General features: G+C 36.6%; 1 protein-coding gene across 6 annotated transcripts in view; it reads left to right on the forward strand.

The window, feature by feature from the left end:
• Positions 1–17,332, forward strand: part of pard3bb (par-3 family cell polarity regulator beta b) — a 336,571-nt gene that overhangs the window by 188,313 nt on the left and 130,926 nt on the right. For all 6 annotated transcript variants that reach the window (XM_016486505.1, XM_016486504.1, XM_016486507.1 and 3 more), the window contains 3 exons: positions 2,113–2,245; positions 12,662–12,755; positions 13,261–13,364. In XM_016486505.1, the coding sequence (XP_016341991.1) occupies positions 2,113–2,245; positions 12,662–12,755; positions 13,261–13,364 (331 nt within the window). The remainder of the gene's footprint in view (positions 1–2,112; positions 2,246–12,661; positions 12,756–13,260; positions 13,365–17,332) is intronic.

Genomic DNA, 17,332 nt, shown 5'->3' on the forward strand with positions numbered 1-17,332 from the left:
AGAGAATTTAAAGGGGTCATATGACGATGCTAAAAATTCATTATTTTGTGTATTTGGTATGATGCAATGTGTTAACGCGGTTTAAGGTTAAAAAAGCACATTACTTTCCACAAACTGTACATTATTGTTGCTCCTTTCAGCCCCGCCTTTCTGAACGTGTCGATTTTTACAAAGCTTCTAAAAAGCGCGGTGTGCTCTGATTGGCCAGCTATCCAGTGCGTGGTGATTGGCCCGAATACCTCAAGTGTCTGATTTACAGTTACATTTAGTCATTTAGCAGACGCTTTTATCCAAAGTGACTTACAAATGAGGACAATGGAAGCAATCAAAATCAATAAAAGAGCATTGATATGCAAGTGCTATAACAAGTCTCAGTTAGCCTAACGCAGTACACGTAGCAAGGTCTTTTTAAAATTATATAATAAATCAAAAGAAAACAGATAGAATAGAAAAAGAATAGAGCAAGCTAGTGTTAAGAGGCCTTTTTTGCTTTTGTTAATTGTATAATAAATAAAAAGATAAATAGATAGAATACAAAAAGATTAGAGAAGCTATTGGGTTTTTTTATAAGAAAACAAGCAGTTAGTAATTGAATAGAGTGCAAGTCTAAAAGGGGTCAGTTTTTTTTTCTAAGAATAGAATTAGAGTAGAGAGTGCTAGAGTTAGAGGGTCAAATAAAGATGGAAGAGATGTGTTTTTAGCCGATTCTTGAAGATGGCTAAGGATTCAGCTGCTCGGATTGAGTTGGGCAGGTCATTCCACCAGGAGGGAACAGTTAATATAAAAGTCTGTGAAAGTGATTCTGTGTCTCTTTGGGATGGCACAATAAAGCGACGTTCACTTGCAGAATGCAAGCTTCTAGAGGGCACATAAGTCTGAAGTAATGAATTTAGGTAAAGGGGTGCAGAGCCAGTGGTGGTTTTGTACATCCGCCATGTTTTCACTGTCACATGACCTACCAGTGTCAGTTGTGTCGCTTTACTGCCGTTCACAAATTCACTCCCATGGCTTCATGGGATAGAAGTCTCCATCAAATGTGCACTTGAGAATCTCTGCACTGAAGTAGTATGACATCCGGCTACTTTCCGCCTACTGTTTGTCGAATACTATGAATTTGGACGCACTATTCTTTTGCTGTGCTGTTTTTTTACATACTATTTAATATTTGGACGAAGCAATTCTTTTAATTTGTCATGCATCTCGTAACAGCAGATGAGTTTGTGTTCGGTGCTACTTGAAAGTCAGGTAGTGGTTGATACTCAGTCATTTAGTGTATGATGCCCGGTTATTCTCTAACCATTTATAATGTCAATACGTGTATGATGCCTAGTATTTTAAAATCTGTTCTGATTTTTTTTTGTGTATTCCAGCCTTTAGTCTGCTACATATTGGCCGGTCACGTCAGGCAAATATTAACATTAAAACATGAATGTTTAAACATAACAATGCTGAACAGGTGCCCCCTATTCCAGTGGAGACACGACTTCTTGGCCCTCTCCATAATTACTGTTTTCAGACATTCAGACACTCATGGGCTCAAAAAATAACACACACACACGCACATACACCTTGATTTACAATATTTTATGCGAGCGGTTTGCTTTCCTAATGATCCAGAGTTAACCGAATGCGGGCAGCATGTGCAGTATACGAACAGGCCATTAGAAGACCCATCTGATGCGCTGCACCCTGAATCTCTCCAGCATTTGAAACCTGCCAATCGAATTAACATATTTCATAGTGGCGCTTCAGGCCTGGGGGCAAGATAATTAAATGAATTACCATTCTGTCTTTCTCTCTGGGGAAAATCTGTAACATCTGTGTGAGTGGCTTAAATCCTTCATGCCACTGACATCTAGACTAATCAGATGAATTAAGAGCACTTCCAGGAGCAGATTCTTGCGCTGTTTTCATCTCTTGTTCTCTTCCTTCCTCCAAAACCCGAGTCTCAATGTGGTATTTGTTTTGTGATGAATGCCGAAGCCGGCGTAACGATCCGCCTGCTATTTGAAAGTCTTTACCTATCCCGGCACTCTGATTTGCCTCTTCTGTTTCCATAATTCACAAACAGAATCGATACAGTGACACGACTTCTCTCATTTTCTCTCGCAGGAGTTCCAGGAAGCACGGCGAATTCTCAATCGATCCTTTGATAGCTGCGTGGGGCAGGCGGGGCACCTCGGCCAATCAGATGGCAGCACTCAGCCCCCCATGGTGATGAACAGGATCTACGAGCGATGTGCGGGTGAGTGATGGGCTCGCTGTGTCTTTATCTCACAGTCGGTCCGTGCCGCAATGAGACGTTCAAGGAGAAGGCCACACAGATATCTAGTGCTAATATATTTCTGTCGTCTGCGGCGCATTTGCTTGCAGATTGCCTTTTCATCAGCTAGACTGATAAAGTTTGACTCTTCATTTTGACTTAAGGGCAGTAGAAACAAAACAAATAGTACATTTGACGTCTAAACACAAAATTACTTTTGTAGAATGAAAAACAAACCATATAATGTATGAGTAGACAAAGGTTTTTTCAAATGGATGTTGTTTTTATAACTTTATCCATCAAAAACTCCAGAAAAAAGGTTTTGACAGAAATATTAAGCAACACAACTTTTTTTTTACATTGATAATAATAAGAAATATTACTTGAGCAGCAAATCAGCATATTAAAAGTCTCATGTGACATTGAAGACTGGCTGCTGAAAATTCAGCATTGCCATCACAGTAATAAATGTAATTTTAATTTTAAAATAAATAGAAAACATTTATTTGAAATTGTAACAATTTGTACTTTTTTTGTACTATACCTTTTTTCTTTAATCAAATGAATGGAGTCTTTCTGAGAGAATTATCTAATGCTCAACAGGACTCCATTTATTTGATCAAAGAAAAAAGTACAGTAAAAAAAGTAAAAATTATTATTTTCACTATTTTACATTTGTATTAAATTTGATAATTCAAGGAGTAATTAGTTAATAAGACTGTTAAATGTAATCTTTAGCAAATCTTAAGTATGTCTATTTTTCATACCGTACATTATAATATTATGAGGCTTAAAGGGGTCATATGATGCGATTTCAAGTTTTCCTTTCTCTTTGGAGTGTTACAAGCTGATTGTGCATAGATAAGATCCCTGAAGTTGCAAAGACTAAAGTCTCAAAACCAAAGAGATAATAATGATCTTTAAAAAAGCATCATATGACCCCTTTAATTGTTTTTAAATCTGTTGAGACAGAATAATATAGAATTGTAATATCATTGTTCATTCATCGGTTATCAAACAACATAAAAACAATTATCAGCTTATCAATGTCCTATCAGTCATTCCCTAATATTATTGATAGAATTTAATATCAGTTTTATTCCGCATGGATTTGTCTGCCTTATGGAGACAAGTATACTATATTGAGACATTTTAAACACTGCTAACTGGGTTTTGTAACAGTTTTCTGTTCACGTGCCATACTGGAAATCTGTTTGTACATGAATGTCACTATCAATGCAGTGTGCTTGTCATACATATGCTATCTTTCTTCGTCTCTCTTTCATGCCTAGAAAGACTCTTTTATCACAGCTGTATTAGAAACTGGAAGTTTAACTCGTCTGAGAATTGGAGCACATTTGCAATTCTTTTCATGTGAAATGCCTGTGTGCATAGCCTGTCGTGTGGACCATCCTTTTAACCGAACATGAAAGAGTAACACTCCTCCCTCCAGGATTTCAACAAAACTAGAGACAGACAGATCGAGAGAGGGGCTTAAAATGGAGCTGCCTGCTTCATGCGTCTGAAGCTTTTCCCGTTTCGCACACACTGTACTCATTGGGATTCCCAGAGTGCACAATGCTAAGAAATAATACAAATAGTCCAAAATCAGCCGCATCAGCTTCATATCTCCCCTCCCTGACACCTCACGCTTCTCCCCGTTGTTTATTTCCTTGACAGACCGATGCTCTCACGCTCATAAATATATGCAGTTCAAAAATATTCCTTCTTTTCTCTCTCTGACTGCTGGAAATGGTTCTAGGTATAAGCAAAGAATCATAAGCAAAGAAAGTATGACAGCAAAGAAGGCAGAAAAAAGGAAGCCAAGCCCTCCCCTCGTGTTGTGATTGTGTGTTTGTGTTGGTTTCTCTCGCCCTGACCTTGAAATCATTAAGTTGATGTGCGCTTTATCTAGGCCATGTTTCCATAGGCGCAACAGTAATGCGGTCCGCTCGTAACGTAGCGTAGCAAACAATTTAAAATGCATAATGCCCTCATTAAGAGAGTGCTGAATTTTTTAGCGTGGCATAGCCATTTGGGCTGAGGGAAGTAATTTACTGGTAGTTGTTTGAGCTGTAAATGAAAGCTAATGATTTCGTACATATGTATGTGTATTGTGTTTGCTTTTGAAGTGGTGCTCCTCGGGAGAATCGCTCTAATTATAACCCTGTATAACAGTGGGCTGGGAGCTGAGGAGAGGGCGGAAGTGTGGGATGGTATGAATATTACTGTTTCTGAACTCTGTCCATCTCTGGTGTGGGACGGGTTTTTCTCTACCCTCTAACGCCTTCATGAGAAGATGAACTTTGAGTTCTGTGGAGTTTAAATTAAGAGTATTTTTGTTTATTTGCTTCGTTTCAGACCTTCTTTGCTATCATTTACAAAAAAGCACTGTGGTACCATGGTACAGGGTCAAATTCGATGATGTATCAAACGATAATACTATGGTTCTTTACATATACCATGGTACTGAATGATTGCTGTATTCATATATCATAGTATTTACATAATATTTAGTGCTGTCAAACGATTAATCGCGATTAATCGCATCCAAAATAAAAGTTTTAGTTTACATAATATATGTGTGCGGACTGTGTATATTTATTATGCATATATAAATACACACACATGCATGTATGTATTTCAGAAAAAGATGTTGTTTATATATTAAATATATTTATTTATAATATAAATTGTATGAATATAAATATAGACATGTAAATGTAAATATTTTCAAAATATATACTATGTGTGTATTTATATATACATAATAAATATACACAGAACACACACATATATTATGCAAACAAAAACTTTTATTTTGTATGCGATTAATCGTTTGACAGCACTAATAATATTACAAGGTACTTCAAAAAATACCATGGTATTCCATAGTGGATGTACAAAAGCATGGTATTATTGTGGTACATGTCCTAGACTGCAATGATACTTAAGTTATTTTTATTGAGAGGAAAGCAGAAAGAAAATGAGAGATAGGAAAATGATGCGTTGCGTGTTGAATGCATGGGCAGCTAAATTCGTTAGCGCATATGTGCTAACCACAAGGCCACAGCTATTATAAACACTCAAAGAAAAGCTGGAAAGGTTCACTTATCTCTAGTTCCCAGCATGCTTTCTGTTGAAACTAGCTATTTGTGGTGACATCTGTCAAAGTCTTGAAGAGCATCTCACTCGATGCCCATCTTGACTATGTTCCTCAGCGGTTATTTCTAGTCATGCTGGTCCAGCTCCTATCTGTTTGAATTGGAAAAGACTGTAAGATTGAAATATCTAAAACAGTCAGCATTATTTTTTGGTAACATCCTGATAGCACATGTAAATTGCAGAGGCGTTTGTTTGATGTGTGTGTTTTCATCAAGAAGACAATACAATACATCTGCATTACATCTCTAAGATGTTTCCTGTCAGATGTTAAATATACATTTAAAAAAGGTTTTTGATTTAGAATGCCTTTTTTACGTTTATCAAATGTTTGTTCACATCAAATTGTTTCCAGAGGTATCTCAAATCATGCTAAAAACAGTATTTGTCATTAGTATTAGTTCCAGCTAATGCGCATGTGTGTTGTAGAGTAATTCAGACTAAAGTAATTACAGTAATTTGATGACTTTGCCAAGGCGATTGGGCTTTTAACTCAAAGATGGTACTTCAGTTCCCACAGCTGCCATACTGAGAGTGTAATTTCTCCCATTAATTTTTCTACAATATATACTGTTTTTGTGTGTGTGTGTGTGTGTGTGTGTGTGTGTGTGTGTGTGTGTGTGTGTGTGTGTGTGTGGTGTGTGAAATTGTTTCCAGAGGTATCTCAAATCATGCTAAAAACAGTATTTGTCATTAGTATTAGTTCCAGCTAATGCGCATGTGTGTTGTAGAGTAATTCAGACTAAAGTAATTACAGTAATTTGATGACTTTGCCAAGGCGATTGGGCTTTTAACTCAAAGATGGTACTTCAGTTCCCACAGCTGCCATACTGAGAGTGTAATTTCTCCCATTAATTTTTCTACAATATATACTGTTTTTGTGTGTGTGTGTGTGTGTGTGTGTGTGTGTGTGTGTATGTGTGTGTGTGTAACACAATATTTTCATTACAGGAAATGCCTCATGTTCTCATAGCAATACTCTTGCAGCCAAGCCTCCCCTGTTCCGCTCACTGTCATTATGAATATTGTACACAGATGTGAAATATTATATCTGTCCAGTGTCTGTGATAATAGATTCATACCCAGCCCTCTTGCAGAGAAACATGGCTTTTATTTCAGTTAATGTTTTACATAAGGAGGTGTTTTGCTAGTGCAGGCGAGAGGTCTGGTAGCACACACCGTTTGGGATTAATAACCCTGTTTTAGCTGGAAGAGCCATTGATCCATCATCTTCTGAAGGAACAGCTTATTTCATTTCGACTACGCCACACTTTAGCACATAAATAATTGTGAGTGTGTGCAGCTGCGAATGTGTGTACGTGCGTTTGTATGCAACACACATCCATTTTTTCATTCACTCCGACATCAGTTCATCTCTCAAGTGTGTGTGTGTGTGTGTTCACGTGTGTGTGTGTGTGTGTTCACGTGTGTGTGCGAGCATGCATGTATGCGTCTGTGCGCTTGATGTATTATGGCAGTTGTGCAGCACACAAACAGATGAGATATATAATACTAATAAGCAGTCATCCCAGTGCAGTCTGATGAGTAATGATGAAGTTCTGCTGGGTGGGGCGCACTGATCTATGTGATTGTCAGGCCCGATATCCAGCTCCACTCCGCCAAAACACAGACACTCCATCAAGAAGACAGAGAACAACGTGAATGGTTCTAGGTATAAGCAAAGAATCATAAGCAAAGAAAGTATGACAGCAAAGAAGGCAGAAAAAAGGAAGCCAAGCCCTCCCCTCGTGTTGTGATTGTGTGTTTGTGTTGGTTTCTCTCGCCCTGACCTTGAAATCATTAAGTTGATGTGCGCTTTATCTAGGCCATGTTTCCATAGGCGCAACAGTAATGCGGTCCGCTCGTAACGTAGCGTAGCAAACAATTTAAAATGCATAATGCCCTCATTAAGAGAGTGCTGAATTTTTTAGCGTGGCATAGCCATTTGGGCTGAGGGAAGTAATTTACTGGTAGTTGTTTGAGCTGTAAATGAAAGCTAATGATTTCGTACATATGTATGTGTATTGTGTTTGCTTTTGAAGTGGTGCTCCTCGGGAGAATCGCTCTAATTATAACCCTGTATAACAGTGGGCTGGGAGCTGAGGAGAGGGCGGAAGTGTGGGATGGTATGAATATTACTGTTTCTGAACTCTGTCCATCTCTGGTGTGGGACGGGTTTTTCTCTACCCTCTAACGCCTTCATGAGAAGATGAACTTTGAGTTCTGTGGAGTTTAAATTAAGAGTATTTTTGTTTATTTGCTTCGTTTCAGACCTTCTTTGCTATCATTTACAAAAAAGCACTGTGGTACCATGGTACAGGGTCAAATTCGATGATGTATCAAACGATAATACTATGGTTCTTTACATATACCATGGTACTGAATGATTGCTGTATTCATATATCATAGTATTTACATAATATTTAGTGCTGTCAAACGATTAATCGCGATTAATCGCATCCAAAATAAAAGTTTTAGTTTACATAATATATGTGTGTGGACTGTGTATATTTATTATGCATATATAAATACACACACATGCATGTATGTATTTCAGAAAAAGATGTTGTTTATATATTAAATATATTTATTTATAATATAAATTGTATGAATATAAATATAGACATGTAAATGTAAATATTTTCAAAATATATACTATGTGTGTATTTATATATACATAATAAATATACACAGAACACACACATATATTATGCAAACAAAAACTTTTATTTTGTATGCGATTAATCGTTTGACAGCACTAATAATATTACAAGGTACTTCAAAAAATACCATGGTATTCCATAGTGGATGTACAAAAGCATGGTATTATTGTGGTACATGTCCTAGACTGCAATGATACTTAAGTTATTTTTATTGAGAGGAAAGCAGAAAGAAAATGAGAGATAGGAAAATGATGCGTTGCGTGTTGAATGCATGGGCAGCTAAATTCGTTAGCGCATATGTGCTAACCACAAGGCCACAGCTATTATAAACACTCAAAGAAAAGCTGGAAAGGTTCACTTATCTCTAGTTCCCAGCATGCTTTCTGTTGAAACTAGCTATTTGTGGTGACATCTGTCAAAGTCTTGAAGAGCATCTCACTCGATGCCCATCTTGACTATGTTCCTCAGCGGTTATTTCTAGTCATGCTGGTCCAGCTCCTATCTGTTTGAATTGGAAAAGACTGTAAGATTGAAATATCTAAAACAGTCAGCATTATTTTTTGGTAACATCCTGATAGCACATGTAAATTGCAGAGGCGTTTGTTTGATGTGTGTGTTTTCATCAAGAAGACAATACAATACATCTGCATTACATCTCTAAGATGTTTCCTGTCAGATGTTAAATATACATTTAAAAAAGGTTTTTGATTTAGAATGCCTTTTTTACGTTTATCAAATGTTTGTTCACATCAAATTGTTTCCAGAGGTATCTCAAATCATGCTAAAAACAGTATTTGTCATTAGTATTAGTTCCAGCTAATGCGCATGTGTGTTGTAGAGTAATTCAGACTAAAGTAATTACAGTAATTTGATGACTTTGCCAAGGCGATTGGGCTTTTAACTCAAAGATGGTACTTCAGTTCCCACAGCTGCCATACTGAGAGTGTAATTTCTCCCATTAATTTTTCTACAATATATACTGTTTTTGTGTGTGTGTGTGTGTGTGTGTGTGTGTGTGTGTGTATGTGTGTGTGTGTAACACAATATTTTCATTACAGGAAATGCCTCATGTTCTCATAGCAATACTCTTGCAGCCAAGCCTCCCCTGTTCCGCTCACTGTCATTATGAATATTGTACACAGATGTGAAATATTATATCTGTCCAGTGTCTGTGATAATAGATTCATACCCAGCCCTCTTGCAGAGAAACATGGCTTTTATTTCAGTTAATGTTTTACATAAGGAGGTGTTTTGCTAGTGCAGGCGAGAGGTCTGGTAGCACACACCGTTTGGGATTAATAACCCTGTTTTAGCTGGAAGAGCCATTGATCCATCATCTTCTGAAGGAACAGCTTATTTCATTTCGACTACGCCACACTTTAGCACATAAATAATTGTGAGTGTGTGCAGCTGCGAATGTGTGTACGTGCGTTTGTATGCAACACACATCCATTTTTTCATTCACTCCGACATCAGTTCATCTCTCAAGTGTGTGTGTGTGTGTGTTCACGTGTGTGTGTGTGTGTGTTCACGTGTGTGTGTGTGTGTGTTCACGTGTGTGTGTGTGTGTGTTCACGTGTGTGTGTGTGTGTGTTCACGTGTGTGTGTGTGTGTGTTCACGTGTGTGTGTGTGTGTGTTCACGTGTGTGTGCGAGCATGCATGTATGCGTCTGTGCGCTTGATGTATTATGGCAGTTATGCAGCACACAAACAGATGAGATATATAATACTAATAAGCAGTCATCCCAGTGCAGTCTGATGAGTAATGATGAAGTTCTGCTGGGTGGGGCGCACTGATCTATGTGATTGTCAGGCCCGATATCCAGCTCCACTCCGCCAAAACACAGACACTCCATCAAGAAGACAGAGAACAACGTGCTATCCATATCCCAGCAACCCACAGGAAGAAGTTAAACATCTTATGGTTTTGTATTTTATTGAATTTTTTTTCTTTCTAAAGTTCACCGAAATCAAGCTATGCTATGTCAAGTTCACATGACAACATTCAGAGCAAACAAGTGTTTCTGTGCAATAAACTATCTATAGGCTATGTATTCATATGGTTGCTGATGAACATGATGCAGGACGAGGGCTGAATTTGTGATGTAGCCTATAAAATGCAGTTATGCGCTCCTAAAATTGAAGATGTGAGGGCAAAAATGCCACTGTATGTTTTTTTTGTCATATATTTCTATCATATGATGTACAGTAGATTAGTAATTTCACACAAGCTAGAGTGCTCTTTTCCCTAATATGTGCATGACTGCAAATGTGATATTGATTTTATACAATAGTTTAATAAACAAGAAATTAATATTGTGTTACATTTTAGACACAATATTGTCAATATAGTCTATTCTGATAAATTTTACAAATGAAAATAGTTCCAAAAAAAGCCACAGCAGAACTGTTGTGCGTCTTCGAGCGAGGCACAGCGGTATTTCGTGTGAATACCAATAATTTATTGGCCCATTCATAAAGAAAATCACATTTAAACGAATCAGTTGAATGACTGACTGAATGACTCACTCATTAAAGTGCCCCTATTATGGGTAATGAAAAAGATTCATATTTGGTTTTGGGAGTCCCCAACAACAGGTTGGCATGCATGCAAGGCCAAAAAACACTTTTATTGTCTTATTTTTACCTTATTTGCTCAACGACTCCCAAACGATTCGTTTAACGATTCATTTTTCCAAACCCCTCCTTTGCGTGACGCTAATCTGCGGTGATTGGTCCGATTGGTCTCATTTTAATGTCATCTTGCCTGTAATCCCTGATAAAGCAGCGTTTGTGAGCTCAGTTCTGCTTTGTGTACAGCGTTACCGGGGAAACCGCTATTTTTACCGCTCCAAAAGCACCACTTAGTGGCAAAGAATGAATTTGCATTTTCATTCAGGCCAACGCGAAAAGCCCAACAAGTGGGCGGGCAATATGGTAATGTTTCATGTTGACGTCAACATGAAACGGCTTGGGATTCGTTCTAAAAACGACTCAGATTCAGTTTCGTTTGACACCAAACGATTCAGAGTCGACTCTTTCTTTTAAGAGACGATAACTTTATACACGGTGCACTTTCAGATTTAAAACTTTGCAAGATGTTTTCATTCACTTAGAGCTGTGTTACACTCTGCATGAAAGGTAATTTAAAAAAATCCATGTAATTTTCAAAAATCCATAATAGGGGCATTTTAAGACAGTGACTTGCTGTCGTCTTCGGGCAGTTTTAGTTTAAGTTTTAGAGTATCATTTAATTAAAAAAAACATGTAATTTCAATGTTCAATTACAAAAACATTAATAACCATGTGTTATCATTCTTTTTGCAATGTTGAATCAAAACATTTCTCTCTAAAGGCATGTTTTTTGTAATATATTCAATGATTTTCTCATTTAACACAATAACGACTTTCTATTTGGGGGGGTTGGTGGGGTGATTTCTCTGCCAAAAATAATTAGTCATTAATTAAATTAATTATATGCATTTCACATTTACTTGACAGCGAATATATATTGTAACAGCGTTTTGTGTGTGTGTTTGCTATTTTTAAATGTATATTTTTCATTTTAGATTTATAATACATTTTTTATAATGTTAATTTATGGTGTTTATTCATTAATTTTATTCTCATTTTTTTCCACAGCCAACAACTACTGTAGCAGCTGTCATAAGCAGTTGACTCTGCTAAAGGAAATGGTTTAGGAAATGATTACAAGGGTTCAGTCTATATCTGGAACTGTTCATACTGTAGATTGTTTATAAAATGCATTCGCTAAGTGTCTGGGAATCTGAGGCATTTGTTTTCAATTGTGCATTGTTGGCCTTTAGACAAAGACCTCCAGCCTTCGTTTTGGTTCTGCACTATTTGGCCTAACAGACATTAATGAGGTCTTTGTCATGTGGGGCTCCAGACACAGTTGTTGAAAACATCAACTAAATAATAAAGGAGAATTCTGGATAAATGCTCATAAACTGCCCTTGAGTTATATACACACACTTAGAAACGGCTCGTTGTGTCTTTGTTTCTGCAGCAGGTGGTTTAAAGCTTCTGTGTTGACTAGCGAGAGCCAGGCAACAGTAGTGTGTAGTCTCTTTAGGCAAATGAGACATGAACCGAGTACACAGTCACTGCATCATCCTGCTAACTGCGCTTCCTGTCTTTCATCTCCTCACTACACATTCTGTTGGGCTGTTGGTTTCATCCTTTTTAACCTGTTAAGACAGTATACTGTATATATCACACAAACAAATGTGTATATATATATATATATATATATATATATATATATATATATCAACCTACTGTACATACCGAGAAAACAGGGCTATGTATATTTATTTTTTTATAAGGTATTTTTAGGCCGCACTTTTTTATTTACACTACTGTTCAAAATTAATGAATTAAAGTATTAAATTAATATTTTTATTCAGTAAGGATGCATTAAATTGTGACATTAATAATGTGATGAAAGTTTTCTGTTCATCAAAGGATCTTGAAAAAAAGTCTTTTTAATATTTCCTCAGAGCTCTAATGATTGCTTTTCTCTCTCTGCGGTTTGCCCATTCTCTCACAGTTTCAAATGGGGGATACAGTCACATGGAAGAAGGGGATGATGAAGGCTTCGCTGCTAATCCTCATAGACAGGACAGCCTGACACTCCAGCAGAGGTAACATGGATTTGCCTTGGACCGAAATTGACAAACATGTCTCTTTTTCCATGTTGGGGTTGCACCGGCTAGTTAATTATTTTTGACACCAGTTGGTCACATGACTTGAGTATTTGTCTGCACTTGGCAAAATCAGGAGGACAGTTCCTCTGACCACAAACTGTAACCCAGTGTAGCTAAATGATCTGACATTAGTTTTGTATTGTAAATGCCAAATATATGGCTTGAGATGATCTGAGTTTGTAGTGTTTACAAACCAGAAATCTTTTAAACCATCCTGAACATAATAAAGTGTCAATGAATGAGCAAGTGGAACATGAGTATTTTATGGTGATTGATTTTCATGAGTTAAACACTAATCCCACTGAGTAGTTGACTGTTTTTCTGTCAGACTAGTAAAAAACAAGTAGTCGTGCAAAGTAAACCCGTGCAATATTTTGTTCAGTGACTTAAAACTATTTAATAAAAATAATAAAGAAACGCACGTTTATGTGTGTGTGTCCAGTCTGAGTTCAGGTCTTCGTTCAGCTGACGCTTCTTTGACTGACGGAGGTCAGCAGGGTCATATGGAGCAGAATCATGTGAAGTCATCTAAGAGCATGGATCTGGGTAAGTCATTCACATTATTGTCTGATTTCGCTGTCTACCTTCTCTCTGTGTTGTCCTATCAATGGAAATGGAAAAGTATAACATTTTGAGCAAACATAGCTTTACAGAGAATAAAGACATCCAGAGTTAACCTGGAGATGATCAAATAAATTGTTAAAACCAAGTGAACAGATTTGCTACTATAAACAGTACCATTCAAAAGTTTGGGGTCTGTACGTTTTTATTTTTTATTTTTATTTATTTATTTTTTTTATCTAATACTTTAGATGAATTAAATGTATCAAAAGTGACAGTAAATTAATTGATAATGTTACAGAAAATGAATCTTTTATATTAATGCTTTTATTTTGAACTTTCTTTAAATCAAAGGATTCTGGAAAAAAAAAAATCACATACTTATACTATATCCACAAAAATATTAAGGAGCTTTTAAATTTTTCAAAATTAATGGTATTAAGAAATGTTTTAAAAAAGCACTAAATCAGCACATAAGAATGATTTCGGAAGGATCATGTGACACTGGAGTCTAAAGTAATGGCTGCTGAAAATTCAGCTTTGCATCACAGGAATAAATTACATTTTAAAATATGTTCGAATTGTAAACAGCTTAAATTGTAAAAATATTTTACAGTATTAATGTTTATATTGTATTTTTGATGTTTGAAAAGACTTCTTTTAAAAAAGTTATATAATTATAAAAATCTTACTGACCCCAAACTTTTGAACAGTGGTGTGTATATTACTTTGATTCTATATTTTTGACACAAATCTAATTCCATTTTGCACCTGTGAGTGGATCTCATATATATACAAACAGTATTTAGAATATATCATATTAAGAGGAGTGGAAACCATCCATGTTCTAGCAGTCTCTTCAATGTGAAATGTGGGCTGACTTGTCTAAGTGCATTCTGGGGGATGAATCAGTGCTCCTCCTCACTGTAACACAATTAATCTCTCGTGTTCCAACATTACCTTGGAAATCTAATCAGCGGCGCTCTATATCTGATACATCAGCCACGGCTACAGACCAAATCTGTGTCACATGATGGCTTTTTTAAAAAACAATAGTGAAAGTATTGAAGAGCTCAATATGACGGGGGCTGCTCTCTGGTGACCGTGGCAACTGTAGCTATGGTGGGCAGCACAATGGCCAGCCTGAGCGAGCCCCACGGTCCAATTCAACCATGAATAAAAACCCACTGTAATTTGGTTCCAAGTGCTGGATATGAAATTGGATTATCTTTGATATGAGCGCTAGGATATTAATAATACATAACCAATAAAGAGAGCCCCCTTTAGTTCATGAATAATAGAAAGTTTGAATAGTTTTTTAATTGAAATTTTTTGGTGTACACTCATATTCACCTGGGCATAGGCACATTAAAAGGAAAAAAATCGAGTGAATTATGCCACCCTCCTTCTCTCTGGATCCCCTCAGAGGCATGAATAGCTGTGAGAATGTAAACCTGTACACTAGATTTAGGTTTACAGCTGCTGTAATGGCTTTGTTTTGATTACTGTGTATGCGCTGATATGACTGCTTTAGTGGCGATTTGTTTTCCTGGTTGGTTGGCAGGCAAGTAACTTTGTTAATGATGAGCGCAGGAAGTACACCAGTGTTGTTTTGTTACTGTTGATGGGGTTATAAAGTAAATCGTACCGATTTACATCATCCATTGAAAATTCAATAACTGTGTTGGAATAGCTGAGCGGTTGGATGAATTTCACAAAACCTATCAAGAGCAAATTAGTTGGGGAAAAAAGAGATCGAATTAGAAGAATGTATATATTTATATTTTAATATACACTGACATTAAAAAGTTTGGGATCAGTAAGATCTGTAATGTTTTTAATGGAGTCTCTTGTGCTCATCAAGGCTGTATTTATTTGATCAAAAATACAGAAAAAAAACTTTCTGTGATGCAGCACTGAATTTTCATCAGCCATTACACCAGACTTCAGTGTTACACGATCCTTCAGAAATCATTCTAATATACTGATTTATTATCAGTGTTGAAACTGTTGTGCTGCTTAATATTTTTTTGAAATCTGTGATACTTTTTTCTTTGATTCTTTGATGAATGAAAAGTAAATAAAAGAGAAGCATTTATTCAAAATAAAAATATTTTCTACCAGTATAGGTCTTTACTAGGGCTGCACGATAAATCGCATGCGATATTTAACGCGCATCTTATCAGTAAACCCGGTTCTTTAATCAGCGGTAAATCTCCATCACCTGCAGGCTTTCACATTGAGCAGCATTAACTACACAGAGCCCGTTGTTCACTGATGAGCTGCGCAAAACCACGTTCATATTCGCGCGATTTTTTGCACAGCTCGTCAGTGAACAACGGCTCTGTGTAGTTAATGCTGCTCAATGTGAAAGCCCGCAGGTGATGGAGATTTACCGCTGATTACAGAACCGGCTTTCTGACAAGATGCGCATTAAATATCGCATGCGACTTATCGTGCAGCCCTAGTCTTTACTATCACATTTTATCCATTTAACACATCCTTGCTAAACAAAAGTATTAATGTCTTAAAAAAAGAAAGAAATTACTACATTTTACTAAAATTGACAAAATTTCTATATTGAATAAACACTGTTCTTTTTAACTTTTTTTTATTTATCAAAGAATCCTGAAAAAAGTATTACAGGTCCCAAAAAATATTAAGCAGCACATCTGTTTCCAACATTAATCAAAAATCAGCATATTAGAATGATTTCTGAAGGATCATGTGACACTGAAGACTGAAGTAATGATGCTGAAAATTCTGCTTTGCTTCACAGGAATAAATTATACTTTAAAGTATATTAAAATGGAAAACTGTTATTTTAAATTGCAATAATATTTCACAAAATTAAGTTTATTTAAGTATTTTTGATCAAATAGATACAGCCTTAGTGAGCATAAGAAAATTTTTTAAAAACTAAACTAAAAACTAAAAAAAAATAAAAATATATATATACATAAAGAAAGTGACAAGTTTTTTTTTCATAAAAATTGTCATTACGGTAATACAGAACAATTGATTTTCATAAGAAAACAATTTGGAAAAAAAAAAAGTGTACTACAGCACTGAGAATGTAATAAGAATCACCACTGATCATTTTACTTATTTTATACTTATTTGTACACCATCAAGTTATATAATTATATAATATATTATATAATTCTCTGATCATGTCCTACCCTTTATTCTTCTCTCAGCTCTGCCTACAATAAAGGCTAAAAAGATAAGAGACTAGCTTTATGATACCCATACCTGCAGCAAATATTCAGACGGGGCCTCTGCAGCGCTCCACAGAGCAGTTTAAGGGAGTCCATCGGTTTGTGTCTTAGCAAGGAGAGCCGCAGGGGAGAACGATGACAGACTTCTCCCACCTTTCCTCCCTCAGGACGGAGACAGGAAAGAAAAGGAGTAATGAGAGTGAGAGAGGAGATTATAGAGGTGCTGGAGGTGCAGATGAGAAGAGAGAGAGATGTTGTGAGTGTGGAAGAGGGTCCACTGGATGACTGCCTCTGAGGAATGGAGGGATCACTAAAACAGAAATGAGATGGCCGCTTTTGCAAGTCATTTTCTGTGCAGGCGTGATGGGTGCGACGGCTCTTAAAATTGAATGCTCACCATGAGAATTGAACAGTGCAGCACATTTCCACACATTAGCTAAGGATGACCCTATTAGCTCGGCTTTTTTCCATAACAAACTGAATGAGAAATATTTCACTCTCTTAAAACGCTGGATGCAGCAGAATTTCAATTACACTTCATTAGTTTTCCATATTTGGTTCTCACAAAGTAATGTTTCGGTGGCGGCAATCGACTATGACAACAATTGATTGGCTTTCATTATCGTGATAGTGTAAGCGTGTGTGTGTTTCTAATAGTCACACGGCAAAAGACTTTTCCTCATTCAAAACAACCTTTTTTTGCTAGTTTCTATGACTTAATGAGGGAGCATA

This window comes from Sinocyclocheilus anshuiensis, unplaced genomic scaffold, assembly GCF_001515605.1.
Source record: "Sinocyclocheilus anshuiensis isolate Anshui unplaced genomic scaffold, SAMN03320099.WGS_v1.1 scaffold9, whole genome shotgun sequence".
NCBI lineage: Eukaryota > Metazoa > Chordata > Actinopteri > Cypriniformes > Cyprinidae > Sinocyclocheilus > Sinocyclocheilus anshuiensis.